General features: G+C 48.1%; 1 protein-coding gene across 1 annotated transcript; it reads left to right on the top strand.

The window, feature by feature from the left end:
* The first annotated feature begins 9,569 nt into the window (after positions 1-9,569).
* Positions 9,570-11,978, top strand: LOC8033225 (heat shock protein 68-like). The gene has a single exon (XM_002403026.3). It carries the CDS (start codon positions 9,760-9,762, stop codon positions 11,602-11,604), a length of 1,845 nt encoding a protein of 614 aa, XP_002403070.3. The 5' UTR covers positions 9,570-9,759; the 3' UTR covers positions 11,605-11,978.
* The last annotated feature ends 2,749 nt before the right edge of the window (positions 11,979-14,727 follow it).

Genomic DNA, 14,727 nt, shown 5'->3' with positions numbered 1-14,727 from the left:
ACCACGAAACTTCTAAGAGCCGCGGGGGGGGGGGAGGGGGGGGGGGGGGGGCAAACATAACTTTTGTTTAGAGTCTGACTGTACGTATGGGGGCACAAGGCTGTATGACTGTACGTATGGGAGTACAAGGCTGTCAAACTGCAAGCTGGAGTATGGTTTATTCTGAAATCCTTTCTTTTTTTTTTTTTCTTGGGGAAACACGAAAGGGGGCGAAGGCGGGGGGGGGGGGGGGGGGGGGGGGGGTCTTTTTACGAGGGATCCGCGAGCCGCACTTGGACCAGCAAAGAGCCGCGGTTTGGCCACCCCTGATCCATGTATAGCCTAGGGTGCCTTCATGTGCGCTTTGCGTAGGGTGGAGACATCTGGCCATTTTGTTCCCATTTTTACATTTATTTGTTGTTCAGAAGCGCGTGAAAGAGCGAGTCCCTGAACGCGTCTGTGGCGCTGACTGTGCTATGGCGACATTTTGTTTTCGTCGATTTCTTTGGATGGATGAATACGGCTGAGCCCTTTGGATCGAGCGGTAGCTTACGCCACCTAGCCATTTTGTTTTACCCCGTGAGCGCGTGCTGTCGGCATCGGGTACTACAAAGGGTGTCATCACTCTAAACAGAAGGTCATTGAGGCACCCTAGTATAGCCTAGGTAAGAGTCGTCTTACGATGTGATTATTGTTATTAGGGAGTTTTAGTAGATCATTCCGATACATCCGATAGCCCCGATAACGATACTATGCATGTGCAAGGGAGGCGGTGGCGGAGTATCGGGTATCGTTATCGGAGTTATGGGAACGATCTACTAAAACTCTCTATTTATGATTAGTTTCGAAGAAATGTCCAAACATGTATCTATGGGTAGTTATGCCCAAAACTTGATCTTTTTTTTTTTTTTCGTCTAAAGCGCCGTTCACACTCCTGCGACCGAGTAAGACCGAGAAAGACCAGACCGGTTTTTAAGCCTTTTGTGACTTCTTAGGACCGGATGCGATGCAGCGGAACTGGTCCTAAGAGATCGCAAGAGGCCTAAAAACCGGTCTGGTCTCTTTCGGTTTTATTCGGTCGCAAGAGTGTGAACGGGCCTTAAGTTGTTTGAGGTATCGGATTTAAATTAACACTATAGACAGTACATATCATTGCCATCTGCAGAATACAAAATAATGTGTTTATTGTTTTTTCACGTTCAGGATAAAATTAACTCATGGGAGAAGATAGTATTGTTCAAGTTCAGCACGTCATTAAAAAATAAACATTTGTTTTTTTTGCTTCATATTCTTGGGACGAGTTTCTTTTAGCCAGCACGTATTTTGGTGGGAGAAACTTGTTTCGAAGTTCTGAGCTACTGAGTATGCATGAATACAACACTTCAGCTGTTTATCCCCGCATTTATTGTTATGTTTATTTTTTTTTTTTTAATTTCTTTTTATCAATGGCACAGTTATTCAGGTCGAAACTGTGAACTTCCGAACCACTAAGCATGTGACGAGTAGTGCCTTCTGACAACGAGTTTTCGAGAATGACCATCTACTCGATCTTTTATGCAGTGAAGAGCAACAGTAGCTATACATATGGATAAATAATTTCAGATTAAAATAACCTCGACCACGCCCTCTCTCCCCGTATTGTTTTCTTTAACAGTCCGAAATATCTGGAAGGGAAAAAAAGTGAAAGCCGCTTACAACCAACACCTCCTAGAAGACAAGGCCGTAGCGCTCTCCTCGTGACGTCGCAAAGGAAGGCCATCGGGGGCGCGCGTCGAAGCGAATGCAACGCGCGTAGATCGACCGTCGTAACGCTTTTTAGTCACATACGCGTGTCATATTAGCTAAAATGAAAGCTGCACATAGCAACAGGCCTAGAAAACATTTTATTACACGAGCAAAATATTACACCGCTAAATAATCCGTACGAAATGGCACGAGGTATGCGTACAAGACGTCTATAGAAAGATGCGATTGTTTTAAGTCGAAAACATTGAGTCATGCAATTATTGTTGTAGGAATGCATATTTTATACAGAAATACTTCGACAAAATGGCGAGACACGCAGTGATTTGGAAACAGCAAAACAGAACAGTTAAAAATCAGGTAGACGTGGTCAACGCGGACGAGGCAAGACAAGTGTTTCCCACGATCATGTAAGCGACGTTATTGCGTGCAGTCACTGAATTCTTGCATCATACCCCGGCCACATGGCAAAATTAATGCAATTTCGATCGAATGACATTGTGGGGTCGACAAATCCGCTTGCGGCGCTCGTATAACCACTCAAGACCGCGAGCTGATTAAATCCTATATCACTGAATGAAAATATATTAACTTTTCCGTGTGGCAGGGGTACTAAACTTACTATTTAGTCTACTAATTTACTTCTCCCTATGGGGCTCGAGCTGCCTTTGAACAAGATATAACTTATTTTGTATATAATAATACTATTACCTTAATACAGTTAAGATTCTAGTATAAACGCGGAAAAGGCAATAAAATAACTTTAGTATAAATAAACATAGAACCACGAACAACGCACTTTCAATAATCACACAAACTTGTTTTTCACCTTTCAGTGAAAACAAGATTAGCGCGCATATTTACAAATGTCGACGAAACTGCACGCGAATCATGACAAAGAACAAAATTGCAATCTATCATGCGATTAAAAAAAAAAAAAAAACGATTGCAGCATCTTACTTGCGTTTTACATGACCAAGAAAGCCCGCAAATAAGTTGTTTCTCACCTGTCGATCGTATCCATACGTCCCACAATATCCGTGACGAACACATTTGAACACGAACTCCAAGAAGCCTCTCTCTGTCGAGAGGGGTCTATCGATTAATCGACCAGTCTTCGTTGGCTAGTTGTCACACATGTCACTCAAACCGAAGCAGGACTTGTTTCACGAATCCACGTGAATGCCGTAGTATCAAGCGAACACAAAAAAACTACCGGAGACTACGGCGATGACCGAAATACGACGGGAAACAAGTCTCAAAAGTACCACACACGAGAGCAGCGGCGACGAAAGGCTTGACGTTGTCGACCCATCTCTTGCTCGTGTGCGCTCCCTGCGACAATGACTGGATTTCTCTTCGGTTTCCTTCCCTTCTGAGATGTCTCAGCGTTCCTTTTCAGACAGTCAGCAGCTCACACACAACGTAAATTTACCAGAATCGGAGCCATGTGGCATCGGCAGCATCGCAGCCGGTCCTTTCGAAGAGTGTGGCGTGCTGCGGAACTGCAGGTAGTCCCGCGGTTACGGGGATACTCATAAATATAAATTTGGTAATCTCAACCTTGGTAACGCGTTGTATATTACGTTTATATTATATATATAATAAATTGTACAAGACTGCGCCTTTAAAACGTATATTAATGCCGGATAAACGCGCATGAACACCACCGCGCCGAGGTACATTTTTTTCACGTCGATAGCGTATTCTCACGTAGTTGCGCCATGGACTTCCTTCCTCCGCCATTGTGACGTAACCTCTCAGAGCGCTCTGGCCTTCTTCTCTAGGAGGTGTTGTTACAACTCCCTGTAACGCCGAATTAGAGCGCAGCTCTTGAGGAGGAGGAGGGAAGGGCGCTGGGGGTGGGGTTAGACTAACCAGGGGGGTCACGTGACCCCCAATGCCGATGATGTCATCACTGACGTCACTGATGATGTCATCAGTGACGATGACGATGCGGGTACCGATGACGTCATTAGTGACGTCACTGATGACTTCACCAGTGATGATGACGATGCGAATGTCGGTGACGTCATCAGTGACGTCGCTGACGACGTCATCAGTGATGATGACGATGCGGATGTCGGTAACGTCACCAGCATCCACATCGTCATCGTCATCATCACTGATGACGTCACCGGCATCCACATCGTCATCGTCATCATCACTGATGACGTCACCGGCATCCGCATCGTCATCGTCATCATCACTGATGACGTCACCGGCATCCACATCGTCATCGTCATCATCACTGATGACGTCACCGGCATCCACATCATCGTCACTGATGACGTCATCATCACTGATGACGACACCGGCATCCACATCGTCATCGTCACTGATGACGTCACCGGCATCCGCATCGTCATCATCACTGATGATGACGTTATCAGTGATGATGGCGATGTGGATGCCGGTGACGTCATCGGGGGGTCACGCGACATCGGCGGGGGTCACGTGACCTCATGGGAGTCACGTGACTTCGGGGGGTCACGTGACCTCGGGGGGGGGGTCACGTGCCCCCCCACGAAGTCACGTGACCCCGGTGGGGGGCTCGCGCGGTGCATTATGGGACATTTCCCATGATGCACCGCGCAATTACGCCGACGCCGACGGCGACGCCGACGCCGCTCAAGCCGGAAACGGGCCCCTAAGAGCTGCGCTCTAAAAGGGGGACTGCAGCCCCCCTTTCCAGATTCCCTTCCAGGGTATTATTTCCGGATTTCCCTTCCAGGGTATTATTTCCGGCTTCTGGTTGGTCAAATTCGAATTTCTGAAGACGCCTTGGAACACGCCCAGCCCGCTTTCGGCCAATGGCGCCTCCTCATTTGTCTAGACATTTTCCACAGGGGCGCCGCCATTTTGAATTGTCGTCACTTCCAGTATGGGCGACGACAAAATAGTAAAACGTTTCAACTTGTAAACAGTAAAAAAATAGAAGGGAGCCAAAACGAGAATGAGTGACGGTTAGGCTTATATCCTAAGTGTCTTCTATCGGCGTGGCGACGACAAAGTAATGTTTTCACCCATACTGGAAGTGACGACAATCCAAGATGGCGGCGCCCTTGTGGAAAAGGTGTGGCCAAACTTTACATATACGGCTCTGGCATTCATCCATCCATCCGTTGGGTGTCTCATTCGGCCGACAGATAGAGGCACCCTAACACGCTTCGTAACTAATATAAATACCTCAAAAACAATTATTTGTTTCCAGTGAACTTCCAACGACATGATTTGTGTTTGAAGGTGAATAAAAATGTGAAACTAGCAGACGACGGTGTAGTCGACAGCCGCGAATGGACTACTTCCAAAACCGACGCGCCCCATCGCGGCGAAATACCACGCAGTGCACTCTGGGAACTAGTTGGCCACTCAGTTTCGGTTTCGACTGTGCAGCTTCACCTCATGCTATCACTCCGCGACCGAACGCGCTGCTTGCGTTTTCGATTATCTGACTTTTCACGAACGTACAATAGACTCATTCCCGAGCGATACAAAACGAAGACCGGGGCACTTTCCTTGGTTCCCGAAACACCGGATATGGTGCGTGCGTATGCGAACGTAGTAAGACGTGGCGTAGTCACCTCACCCTACGGGTGCATATTTGAGCTCCATTTCAATAATCCCGTCTAGTACCACTGAACTAGAACTAAAATTCGTTCATCTGGAGCCTTATACATATTTTGTTTGCCAAACGTCCGTTTCTTGTTACTTCATTGGGCGAAAAGAAAGCCGCATCCTCACAGGGTATCAAAGTTGAGCCCAGCGTTTACGCAGGAAACGCAGTAAATTCGACCTCACTACTGCACAAAAGTTACTATGATCTCTTCCTCGTGTCATCATATATCTCCCACTCGAATTTTATGCTGGTAGAAGATTAATTTCTCGCGATTAATTTGTCGCAAACGCTGAGATCGGCTAGCTACGACGGAGGCCCTAACAAGCGTCCCCTACTCCTCGCTAAGCCTTTTTGGACGAGCTTTTACTGACGCCCAAGATCTGCGCCTGAACGGTGTGTCTGAAATTATCTCGGCATACTCAGGCAGGAAAAAAACAAACACAAAACAAATATTAAACAAATATTAGCAACCGTCAAACGCGCTTTGCCGCACCGTGCGCCGGACGGGCATGAACCCCTATGCGGTGCGCATGGGGGTTCCTGCCCGTCCGGCGCACTTCCGGGGAACGGTGCGACATTCTTCACACAAGTGCTCGACTTTTGCTTTTTCAAAACGGTCTGTATGTGCGAATTTGCCTATATGATTACAGGATAACTTTATGTGCATACGCGATGTTGAATATTAGTGGAATGCAAGCGGGTAGGGACTTCACTTCGTGCAGTGCTGCGGGTCAGAACAGATAAGAGATAAGAAGTGTGTCAAAATTGAGCTTTTCAATGGCGCTTCCGAGTTTTACCTCGCATATTCAGGCATATTAAGAAATACAGTAATTGCAAAAAGTAATATTTCGTCTATGGACGCACGAAACAAACAAACTTCCTGATCAGCAACACTAATGTAAAGGCGCGAGCTCGATGTATGCATACTTATTGGTCGCTACAGCTTGTTGATTCGTATACAAGCAAGAAACCCGAGCTTCGCAGCGTCAAAATTCCCAGCAATGGCTCGTCCACATACCTCGATTCGAACGCTAACAGGAAGACTCAAGTACAAAAATACAACAAGCATGTGTTAAGACAAGCTATACGTCTCAGGCTTCTGCTAAAGCTTCGAGGCCTGGCCATTTAGGTTAGTTTAGAGACCACAAATGACGCTCTCGGGACCAGAAAACCATCTCTTGTCGACGTGTCGATCGAAACCGAAACCATGCCACCCTCCTCCCTGGCCAACTAGTTCCCAGAGTGCAACGCGCGCCGTGTTGCATGCAGGGCTTTATGGAAGTAGTCTATTGGCCGGAGCCAAGCTGACCAAGCGGCCAAGCCGGAGCCATAGCCGGAACGACGGTGCTGCAAGCGCCAGCGCCAAGGAGGTTAGAAGTACTAGGAGGGGGCACGCTGCAATATTGGTGAAGCCTAGTCATAAAAAGTTTAAACGATTCTGTGCCCAGCGTGACCGCAGATCTGTCTGCCGATTGGTGCGCGTGACATGTCACCTGTGAGATGGATGGTTGCTTGTAGAAGGACTCTTTGCAGGCTTGCGCGCCCTTCGTCCGGTAGGTTTTATCACATCGAAGGCTAGACTGTGGTGTATCTAGTACCCCATAGCAAGACGAAGGCTAGCTTCGGTCACGTGATGTGGTCACGTTGGCATGGTAAGCGAGGAGAGTAAGGAGGAAAATGAGAAAGAGGCGAGGCGTCAAGGGAGCATGGCTTGCATAGAGATCATACATACTAACTCTAGAGGAAAAGGTCCGCCATTTTCCCTTATATTCTGGCTGCTGCAAGCGGCGGATCATGCAGGCAGACCTTCTGGGTCCCAAACACGGTTACATCATCAGAGCAGTTTCGTGAACTTCAACAATTAACGAACTTACCGGTGGAAAGATATTCACGTTCTTTTCGAAGCTTTCTTTTTGAAAAGCGCGCAGATGTACGGCCTCGCGTTAACGCTAAACTAAACCATATACCCGGCTTCGCCAGTGGGGCGCGGCTGGGCGCGGTTGAGGAATACGAAACTGCGCAACCACCAGATTTCCGAGATTTCGACAGAAGGGAAGTTAATGCAGCGTAATGAGTTTATTGCTTTTTATAAGCGTTAGAATAGCTCATAATTTAGTTTACAACGTTAAATTATCACTGTTTATATTGCTAAGAGTTTTCACTCTTCGCGTTACCATGGCAACGTTGCTTTCTTTCTCTCGTGTTCTGTCGCTCTCTTTTGCGTTCGTTCACTCGGGACCCAGGATGTCGGCGCACGGGATTTGCCACTCCTCCTCACCCACCTTTACCCCCCTGATGGCTTGTGGAGGTTACGCGGCTGACGTCATGCCCTCTCCTGCCCTTCTATTCTCCATGGCCAGCGCCATCCGCGGCCGTCTTCCAACGCTGTGCCGCTTCTCCGGTTTGTTCGTTACACTACCCCCCTTAAAGGGGCCCTGCAAGGACTTTTTACTGTTTTTTAATTTGCACCGAACCTGAGCGCACTGAACGTAGTAACTTAGTGAAACTTTTCTTTTCGCGAAATTCGCTTTATTTTAAAAGTTATAGGCAATTTAGAATTACACAAACAAGCAAAAAATAACCTCCTTCATGACGTCGTAGGAGAGATCAGTGGTCCTGGCTTGAGTGGCCGTGAACTAGAGGATGAATAGTGAGCTCATCGAGCGCTCACGGCCGCCGCACTCCGTGTCGACGGCGCGCGCCACTAAAGCATATGTTCTGAATAGGCTGTATGCAGCGGGCAGCCAAAGCGGCTTTCATTGCGTTTGCTGCGCGATTAAGCACTAATTTGGCATGACACTTCATTGGCCACAAACAACAGCAAACACGGGGTAAAGATAAGTTCAGAATGGGAGCCACTTCGCGCTGCCATACCGCGAAACGGCCAAACCGCAAGACAAAGCCTCTCGCCGAAGGCCTTCGGAACGCTCGGAGCCGTTCGGATCCTCCTGTCCTAGGGAGGCTCAAGTGAGGGTGGGTGCAACCGGTGCAACTGCTAGATCGGCGATCACGGGACATGGACGCCATTTAATTGCTAAATTTTGCTGGGAGCCTATGGGGCAAAGGGTCGTTTTCTTTCCTAACTCGGGTCATAAAAGCCCATTAAGGTGCTTGAATAATTTACACAAGGTATAAATGATTACTTTTCTATAGCCACCAGTTTTGTTGCGATAGGTTAAGTATTTTTTTAACGCGAAAAATGGTAAATTCCGCCATCTTGGACGTTGCTGCTTGTCTGGCAACTTTGCTTTCTGCGCTCGACGTTTGCAATTCTCGGAGCGAGAAGGAAGCGAGAGAGGCTGCGCCAAGGCGCTCGTTGCTTGCAATGGGAGGCGAGAGGAGGAAAGGCGCATGGAGCAACAGAGTTGCAACAGAGCGGGCGCCTGCTCTCGTGCAGGCAACACTGGCGCATATCCTTTTTCGAATGCTCTCCACTGATCTCTATGACAATTGAGATCAGTGATGCTCTCCCTCAGGCGCCGCCATTAAATTGCAAACGCTCTCCAGGTTTTGAGTTGCGCCCACCCTCACTAGAGCCTCCCTACTGAAAGCATGAGCGGAGCCACCCCTCTAGTGGAGATCAGTGAGCGGAGCCTGTAGCTCGCCCCACTTAGGGGTGTCGCGAACCGGCCGAGGTTTGAGTTCGACCAGGTTCGACTTTTTCGAACTTTTAGTGGAAAATTCGACGAACCTTGTTTTGAGGTTCGACTCGTGTGCGCATGCATGACAGGCTGGTCAGTTGGCTGCGGATTGGATGGTAATGGCTAAGGTATAAATTAAGAGCTGCGCTGATTGGTTATTTCACTTAATACAGTACAAAAAAATTAAGTTATTAACCTCTTCAGTGATTAGAATTAGTTTCTTTTAATTGCAACTGTTTATAAAATAAAATAACCATTTTCTTAAAAAAAAAAAAAAACATTCTCCAAACTTAGACATGCTTGAATCGAGGTCTGGCCGTCTGGCCACACTGTCCACAAAGTCGAACCGGTCGAATCTGGTGAAAAGTTCGAAGGTTCGTCGAGCCGGTTCGACCCAGTCGAACACCGAAAGTTCGACCTAAAAATCTGGTTCGACAAAAGTTCGCGACACCCCTAGTCCCACTCGTTCCTTCTAGTACACTCTAGCGGGAGGTTAGTCTGCCAGAACGTGACGACATTGTTACCCACTGTGGATGAGAAACCTGCTGTACACGACCGCACGCCGGTACTCGAAGCGGGCAGGGGTGGGGATTGAACGAAGGATCCCTGAGTTCTGCAGCGCGAGCTTTCGCTCCACGTGCCCTGAGCCTCTCAAAAAAGACGTAAAAAACGAAAGCCCAAGCTTGATGCGCATAGCAGGCAGGGATCGGTTCGAGTCTCCAAGCCCTCGAGCGAAAGGCAGCTCGCAGGAGACGCGCGCTCAAACACCGGGTTGCCATGTCTGAAGAGATCCAAGCCATCGGGATCGACCTCGGCACGACCAACTCATGCGTGGGCATTTTCCAGCATGGCAAGGTGGAGATCATCGCCAACGACCAGGGCAACCGCACGACGCCCAGCTGCGTGGCTTTCACGGAAACCGAACGTCTGGTCGGAGACCCCGCGAAGGCCCAGGTGGCGCTGAACCCGGAGAACACCGTGTTCGGGTCCAAGCGGCTCCTGGGAAGAACCTATGACGACCCCAAGCTTCAGGAGGATCTCAAGCACCTGCCATTTTGTATCATCAATGACAATAACGCGCCAAAAATCAAGGTAATGTACAAGGGCGAGGAGAAGATCTTCAATCCAGAAGAAATTTCAGCAATGATACTCACAAAAATGAGGGAGGTAGCCGAAGCTTACTTGGGCAAGAAGGTTGAGCTGGCTTGCGTCACAGTACCCGCGTACTTCAACGACTCCCAAAGGCAGGCCACCAAGGATGCTGGCACCATCGCAGGGCTTCAGGTCCCCAAGATTCTGAACGAGCCCACTGCCGCTGCTCTGGCCTATGGACTAGACAAGATCACTTCGGGAGAGAAGAAAGTCATCATCTTGGACCTAGGTGGAGGCACCTTCGACGTGTCTTTGCTGAGCATAAAAGATTCGCAGATCTTTGACGTTCTAGCGACGGCCGGAGACACTCATCTGGGTGGCGAAGACTTCGACAACCGCCTCGTAGACTTCTTTCTTGATGAGATCAAGCGCAAGTTAAAAACGGACATCACAGACAGGGCGAGAGCGGTCCGTCGTCTTCGAACAGCCGCCGAACGCGCCAAGCGTATTCTCTCCAGTACTGCAGAGACAAGCATCGAGATCGATGCGCTCTTCGACGGCCACGACTACTACACTAAGATCACACGTGCCAGATTCGAAGAACTGTGCCTTGACCTGTTCAAAGAAACCCTGGTACCTTTGCAAAGGGCCCTCGAAGACGCCAATGTAGACAAGATGGAAATTGACGACGTCGTCCTGGTCGGAGGTTCAACTAGAATTCCAAGGATCAAGAAACTCATCAGGGAGTTTTTCAACGATAAAGAACTATGTCATAACATCAACCCGGATGAAGCCATCGCCTACGGCGCCGCCGTCAGCGCTGCCCTCTCCGCTGGAGCCAAGGACGAGAGCATCAAGAATGTCCAACTTCTAGACGTGGCACCCCTCTCCTTGGGCATTGAGACCGCCGGTGGGGTGATGACCAAAATCATCGGCAGAAACACTAAGGTACCGTGTAAAACGTCCAAGCCTTTCACGACCTACTCGGACAACCAGACCGGCGTCACCATCCAAGTCTACGAAGGCGAGCGCACCATGACTAAGGACAATCATCATCTGGGCCGCTTCGAACTCACAGGCATCCCTCCAGCGCCTCGCGGAGTGCCCAAAATTGAGGTGACTTTTGATATTGACCAGAACGGAATCCTCAACGTGTCCGCACGCGATGAAAGCACGGGCCACGCGCAGTCCATCTGCATCACAAACGAGAAAGGACGACTATCCGCCAGCGACATCGAGAGGATGCTGCAAGAAGCCGAAAAATACCGACTCGAGGACATCGCTCAGCGGGAACGAGTGGACGCTAAGAACTCGCTCCAGAGTTACATTTTCAGTGTTCAGCAGGCCATCAAAGAGGTGGTTAGCGACAAGATCAGCGCCGACGAAAAATCCAAGGTTCTGCAAGCCTGCCAGAGCGCCAACGAGTGGTTGGACGACAACATGGAAGCTCCGGCACCCGACGTGCAAGCGAAGTTGAAAGAGGTGCAGGACGCGTGTTCCCCTCTCATGATCAAAATGCATATGGGATAATGGTGGTTATGTTTCTTATGACCATGGCCAAATTATTCCGGTGTCACATACGACCCGGGAGAAGTTAGCTGTTTCTTCATTTTCTAAATTGGCTTTTTGCATACAGGGTTACATTAAAAACGACTTCTTGAAACCACTCATTGGGGAGTTTTCGTAGACCGCGTTTTCCCGGCCGCTAAGCCCTCCTCAACGAAGAAGCCGCTACTGCGCCTGCGCGCCGACGACCTTGGCTGGAGAGTTCCGGGTATCGGAGCGGGTTGCGGAGGGCCGTTGCTGGACGGCGAAAACGATCTACGAAAACTCCCCATTATCACCCATGGTTGTACAGAACGTAAAGTCGCCCAATTTTGTATACTATCACGCGAGCGTCAGCCGCCGGGACGGGCAGTGCCGTGCCGCGGAGAAATGCAGCGTCACGGGAGAGATTAAGCGCGTGTGCACAAAGCACTCTCCGGGGAGCGTATTCGGAGGGGAGCGTCGTCTGCTAGGTTATTCCGCTGATCGCACACAGCGCCTGCCCCATAGCAAAGGAGCGCGTTGCGCCGATTTACCGCAGCCGACGCTACGAGCCATCTTGGCCAGTCTATCGCTAAAAGTGTCACGTGGCCTTCCTGTTGGGCACAACTGCACGTGGAACCACGATGTCACGCGGCAGGGTGACAGCGCTGGATTGGTTTTGGTGGCTCGTAGCATTGGCTGCTGTATATAGTTTTAATGCATCGTTGCATTCAGCTTGTCGCGGCATCGTATTTTTCTTTTTTTTGGTGCTGACAAAGTAAACGCAAAAAAAAAAAAAAAAGAACTAAATTAAACGAGATGACACGCGGTTGCTTTCACGCCTGAGCACTATCACGGTTTCACGCAAGCAAGCGCTATGCCAGCAGATAAGGGACAGGGGCTGCGTGCGGTCAAGAGAATAGCCTTGCAGACGACGCTCGCACCGGAGAGAGCTTTGTGCGCACGCGCCTAATCTCTCCCGTGACGCCGCATTTCTCCGCGGCACGGCACTGCCCGTCCCGGCGGTCGACGCTCGCTTGACACTATTAAAAAATTAGGTGACTGTACACGTCATTAAAATGTCTTGCGCGCGCCTTGTAAAAAAAAAAAAAAAAAAAAAAAAAAATTAAAAATTTAAAGGCTTTGTTATAGACCTTTGCATCGCTTATCACTTGGGCTAAAAATGCTGAGTCACTGAGCTGTGAACGCATGCGCAGCGTCCGATATACCGCACAGCAGATGAGCAGCGCATGCTCAGAAGGCGTTCCACAGCCCAGCAGACAAAGATGGCAGCGCGCAGAAGGCGATTTTTACAAAGGTCTGTACTGACGTCGAGAGTAGCGAACGCGGCGTAGAGCAGCGGGCACCCATACCGAGTGATCGCAGATATCGAGTTCCTGCTCGCCGGCTAATGAAAGGCCCACGTTCTGCGCTGAACTGCGTTCGCTGCGCTCGACGTCGAGCCAGTAACAAATGCGCCCAGTGCGCGAACACGATTGGCTCTCACTCCCCCCTCCCCCCTCCCCCCCCCCCCCCTTATTCTCTTCTAAAAACGCCTACACACACACACAGGCTCAACGTCAGAGTATAACAGCGACTTAATTGTTGCGCATGCGCGCGCGCTCTGTATCGTCTGCTACAAAGAAGCAACCCGGCTGGAGCAGACGACACTGTCAAATTGTTTTTGTTTCACGTTCCGCCAAAAAGGTTAGTGACTGTCATATAGAGCGAAATAGAGAGAGAGAGAGAGAGAGAGAGAGAAAAAGGAGAGAGAAAGAGAGAGCGAGAAAAAGAAAGGAGAGAGGAGCAGAGAAAAGTGAAACATTGAAACGAAACTAGTAGCGCGCCTTGCGTACGCGGCGAGTTTCCTAGCAATACACTGGGGAGAAATGGTAGAGCATCCTTTGCAGGCTGACGCTGATCGTTCTGTTTCCGAACAGGTGCATGACATGGAAAATGCTTCAGTAGCGAACAACCGAATACCGAGCAATTACGACTTATCACTTTTTATTTCTTCTAATTAGAGAAATCACTTGCAGCATTCTAGGTATTTAAGAAGAAGACAAGGATGGTGGTATAACTCGTGCCCCGCGCACTTTACATCCCGTCTTTTTGTACTGACCATACAGCAAACAAAACTTGGCCTGAACTGTTTCAAAAATTTGTTGACTCATCTGTTTCGATCGATATTTATTCGCATCAGTGGATAAACTATCATAACTGACCGGTCATCTTTAACATATTTTCTATCAATTTCACTATTACCCACGCAAGTTTTTTTCTCTTAGTAGAAAAAGAAATATATAATTAGATCAGATTTCGTTTCATTTAAATCAGGCTAATTTTATTTAAATCAGGTTAATTTGATTCAGATCCGATTATTTGATTTAAATGGTAGCTAGAAAAGTGACTTTGCACCACTAGATTTATTTTCAACGTGACAAACTGTTTGATGAATCCGTCCAAGCGCTGATAACAAATGCGGAAAAAAAAAAAAAAAAACTCTAAATTTTTGTATAGTTTGCAACTTTTTATAAGTGTAAACCCCGCCACACTAAAACACAAACACCTTTAATATTATTTTTTTTTTTTAAATATGGTTTTACTACCGAGTTTTGACTCGATTGCAAAATGGCATTACTTTTCTAGTTTTTATTCCTTTCTTTCGCGTACTGAATATGAAGTTGCGTAGCGGGCGAACCAAGCGAAAGGTGGAAATTAAGCTCAACGCTCGGATTTGCTCAGAAGAGCTCTACTGTTGCTCCTGTTGTGCCTTATATAAATCTTTCTTACCTCACGATTCTTTTTTTATTTCAATACAAAACGAATGAATTAAATCATATCTTGGGGACTATTTTTTTTTTTGCGGGGAAGGTTTTATTTATACCACAACAGTAAACCTGGTCCGATTTAAATCACGTTTTAAATCATTTATTAAAAGACAATTTAAATCATCTTTATTTTCATTCTCCACCCTGGCAGCATTGCATGGGCCCTAAAGCCTTTCCCGTTTTTACACCACATACCCCCGTCTTCTTCAAAAGCGAAAAATCGAAGGCGCAAATTACTTTGCCAAGCTCCCCTCAAAAAAAAAAAAAAAAAAAAAAAAAAGGATAGAATGAAACG

The sequence above is a fragment of the Ixodes scapularis genome, unplaced genomic scaffold, assembly GCF_016920785.2.
Source record: "Ixodes scapularis isolate PalLabHiFi unplaced genomic scaffold, ASM1692078v2 PGA_scaffold4__175_contigs__length_147842914, whole genome shotgun sequence".
In the NCBI taxonomy this organism is placed as follows: Eukaryota; Metazoa; Arthropoda; class Arachnida; order Ixodida; family Ixodidae; genus Ixodes; species Ixodes scapularis.
This window is presented reverse-complemented; position numbering and strand designations above follow the sequence as displayed.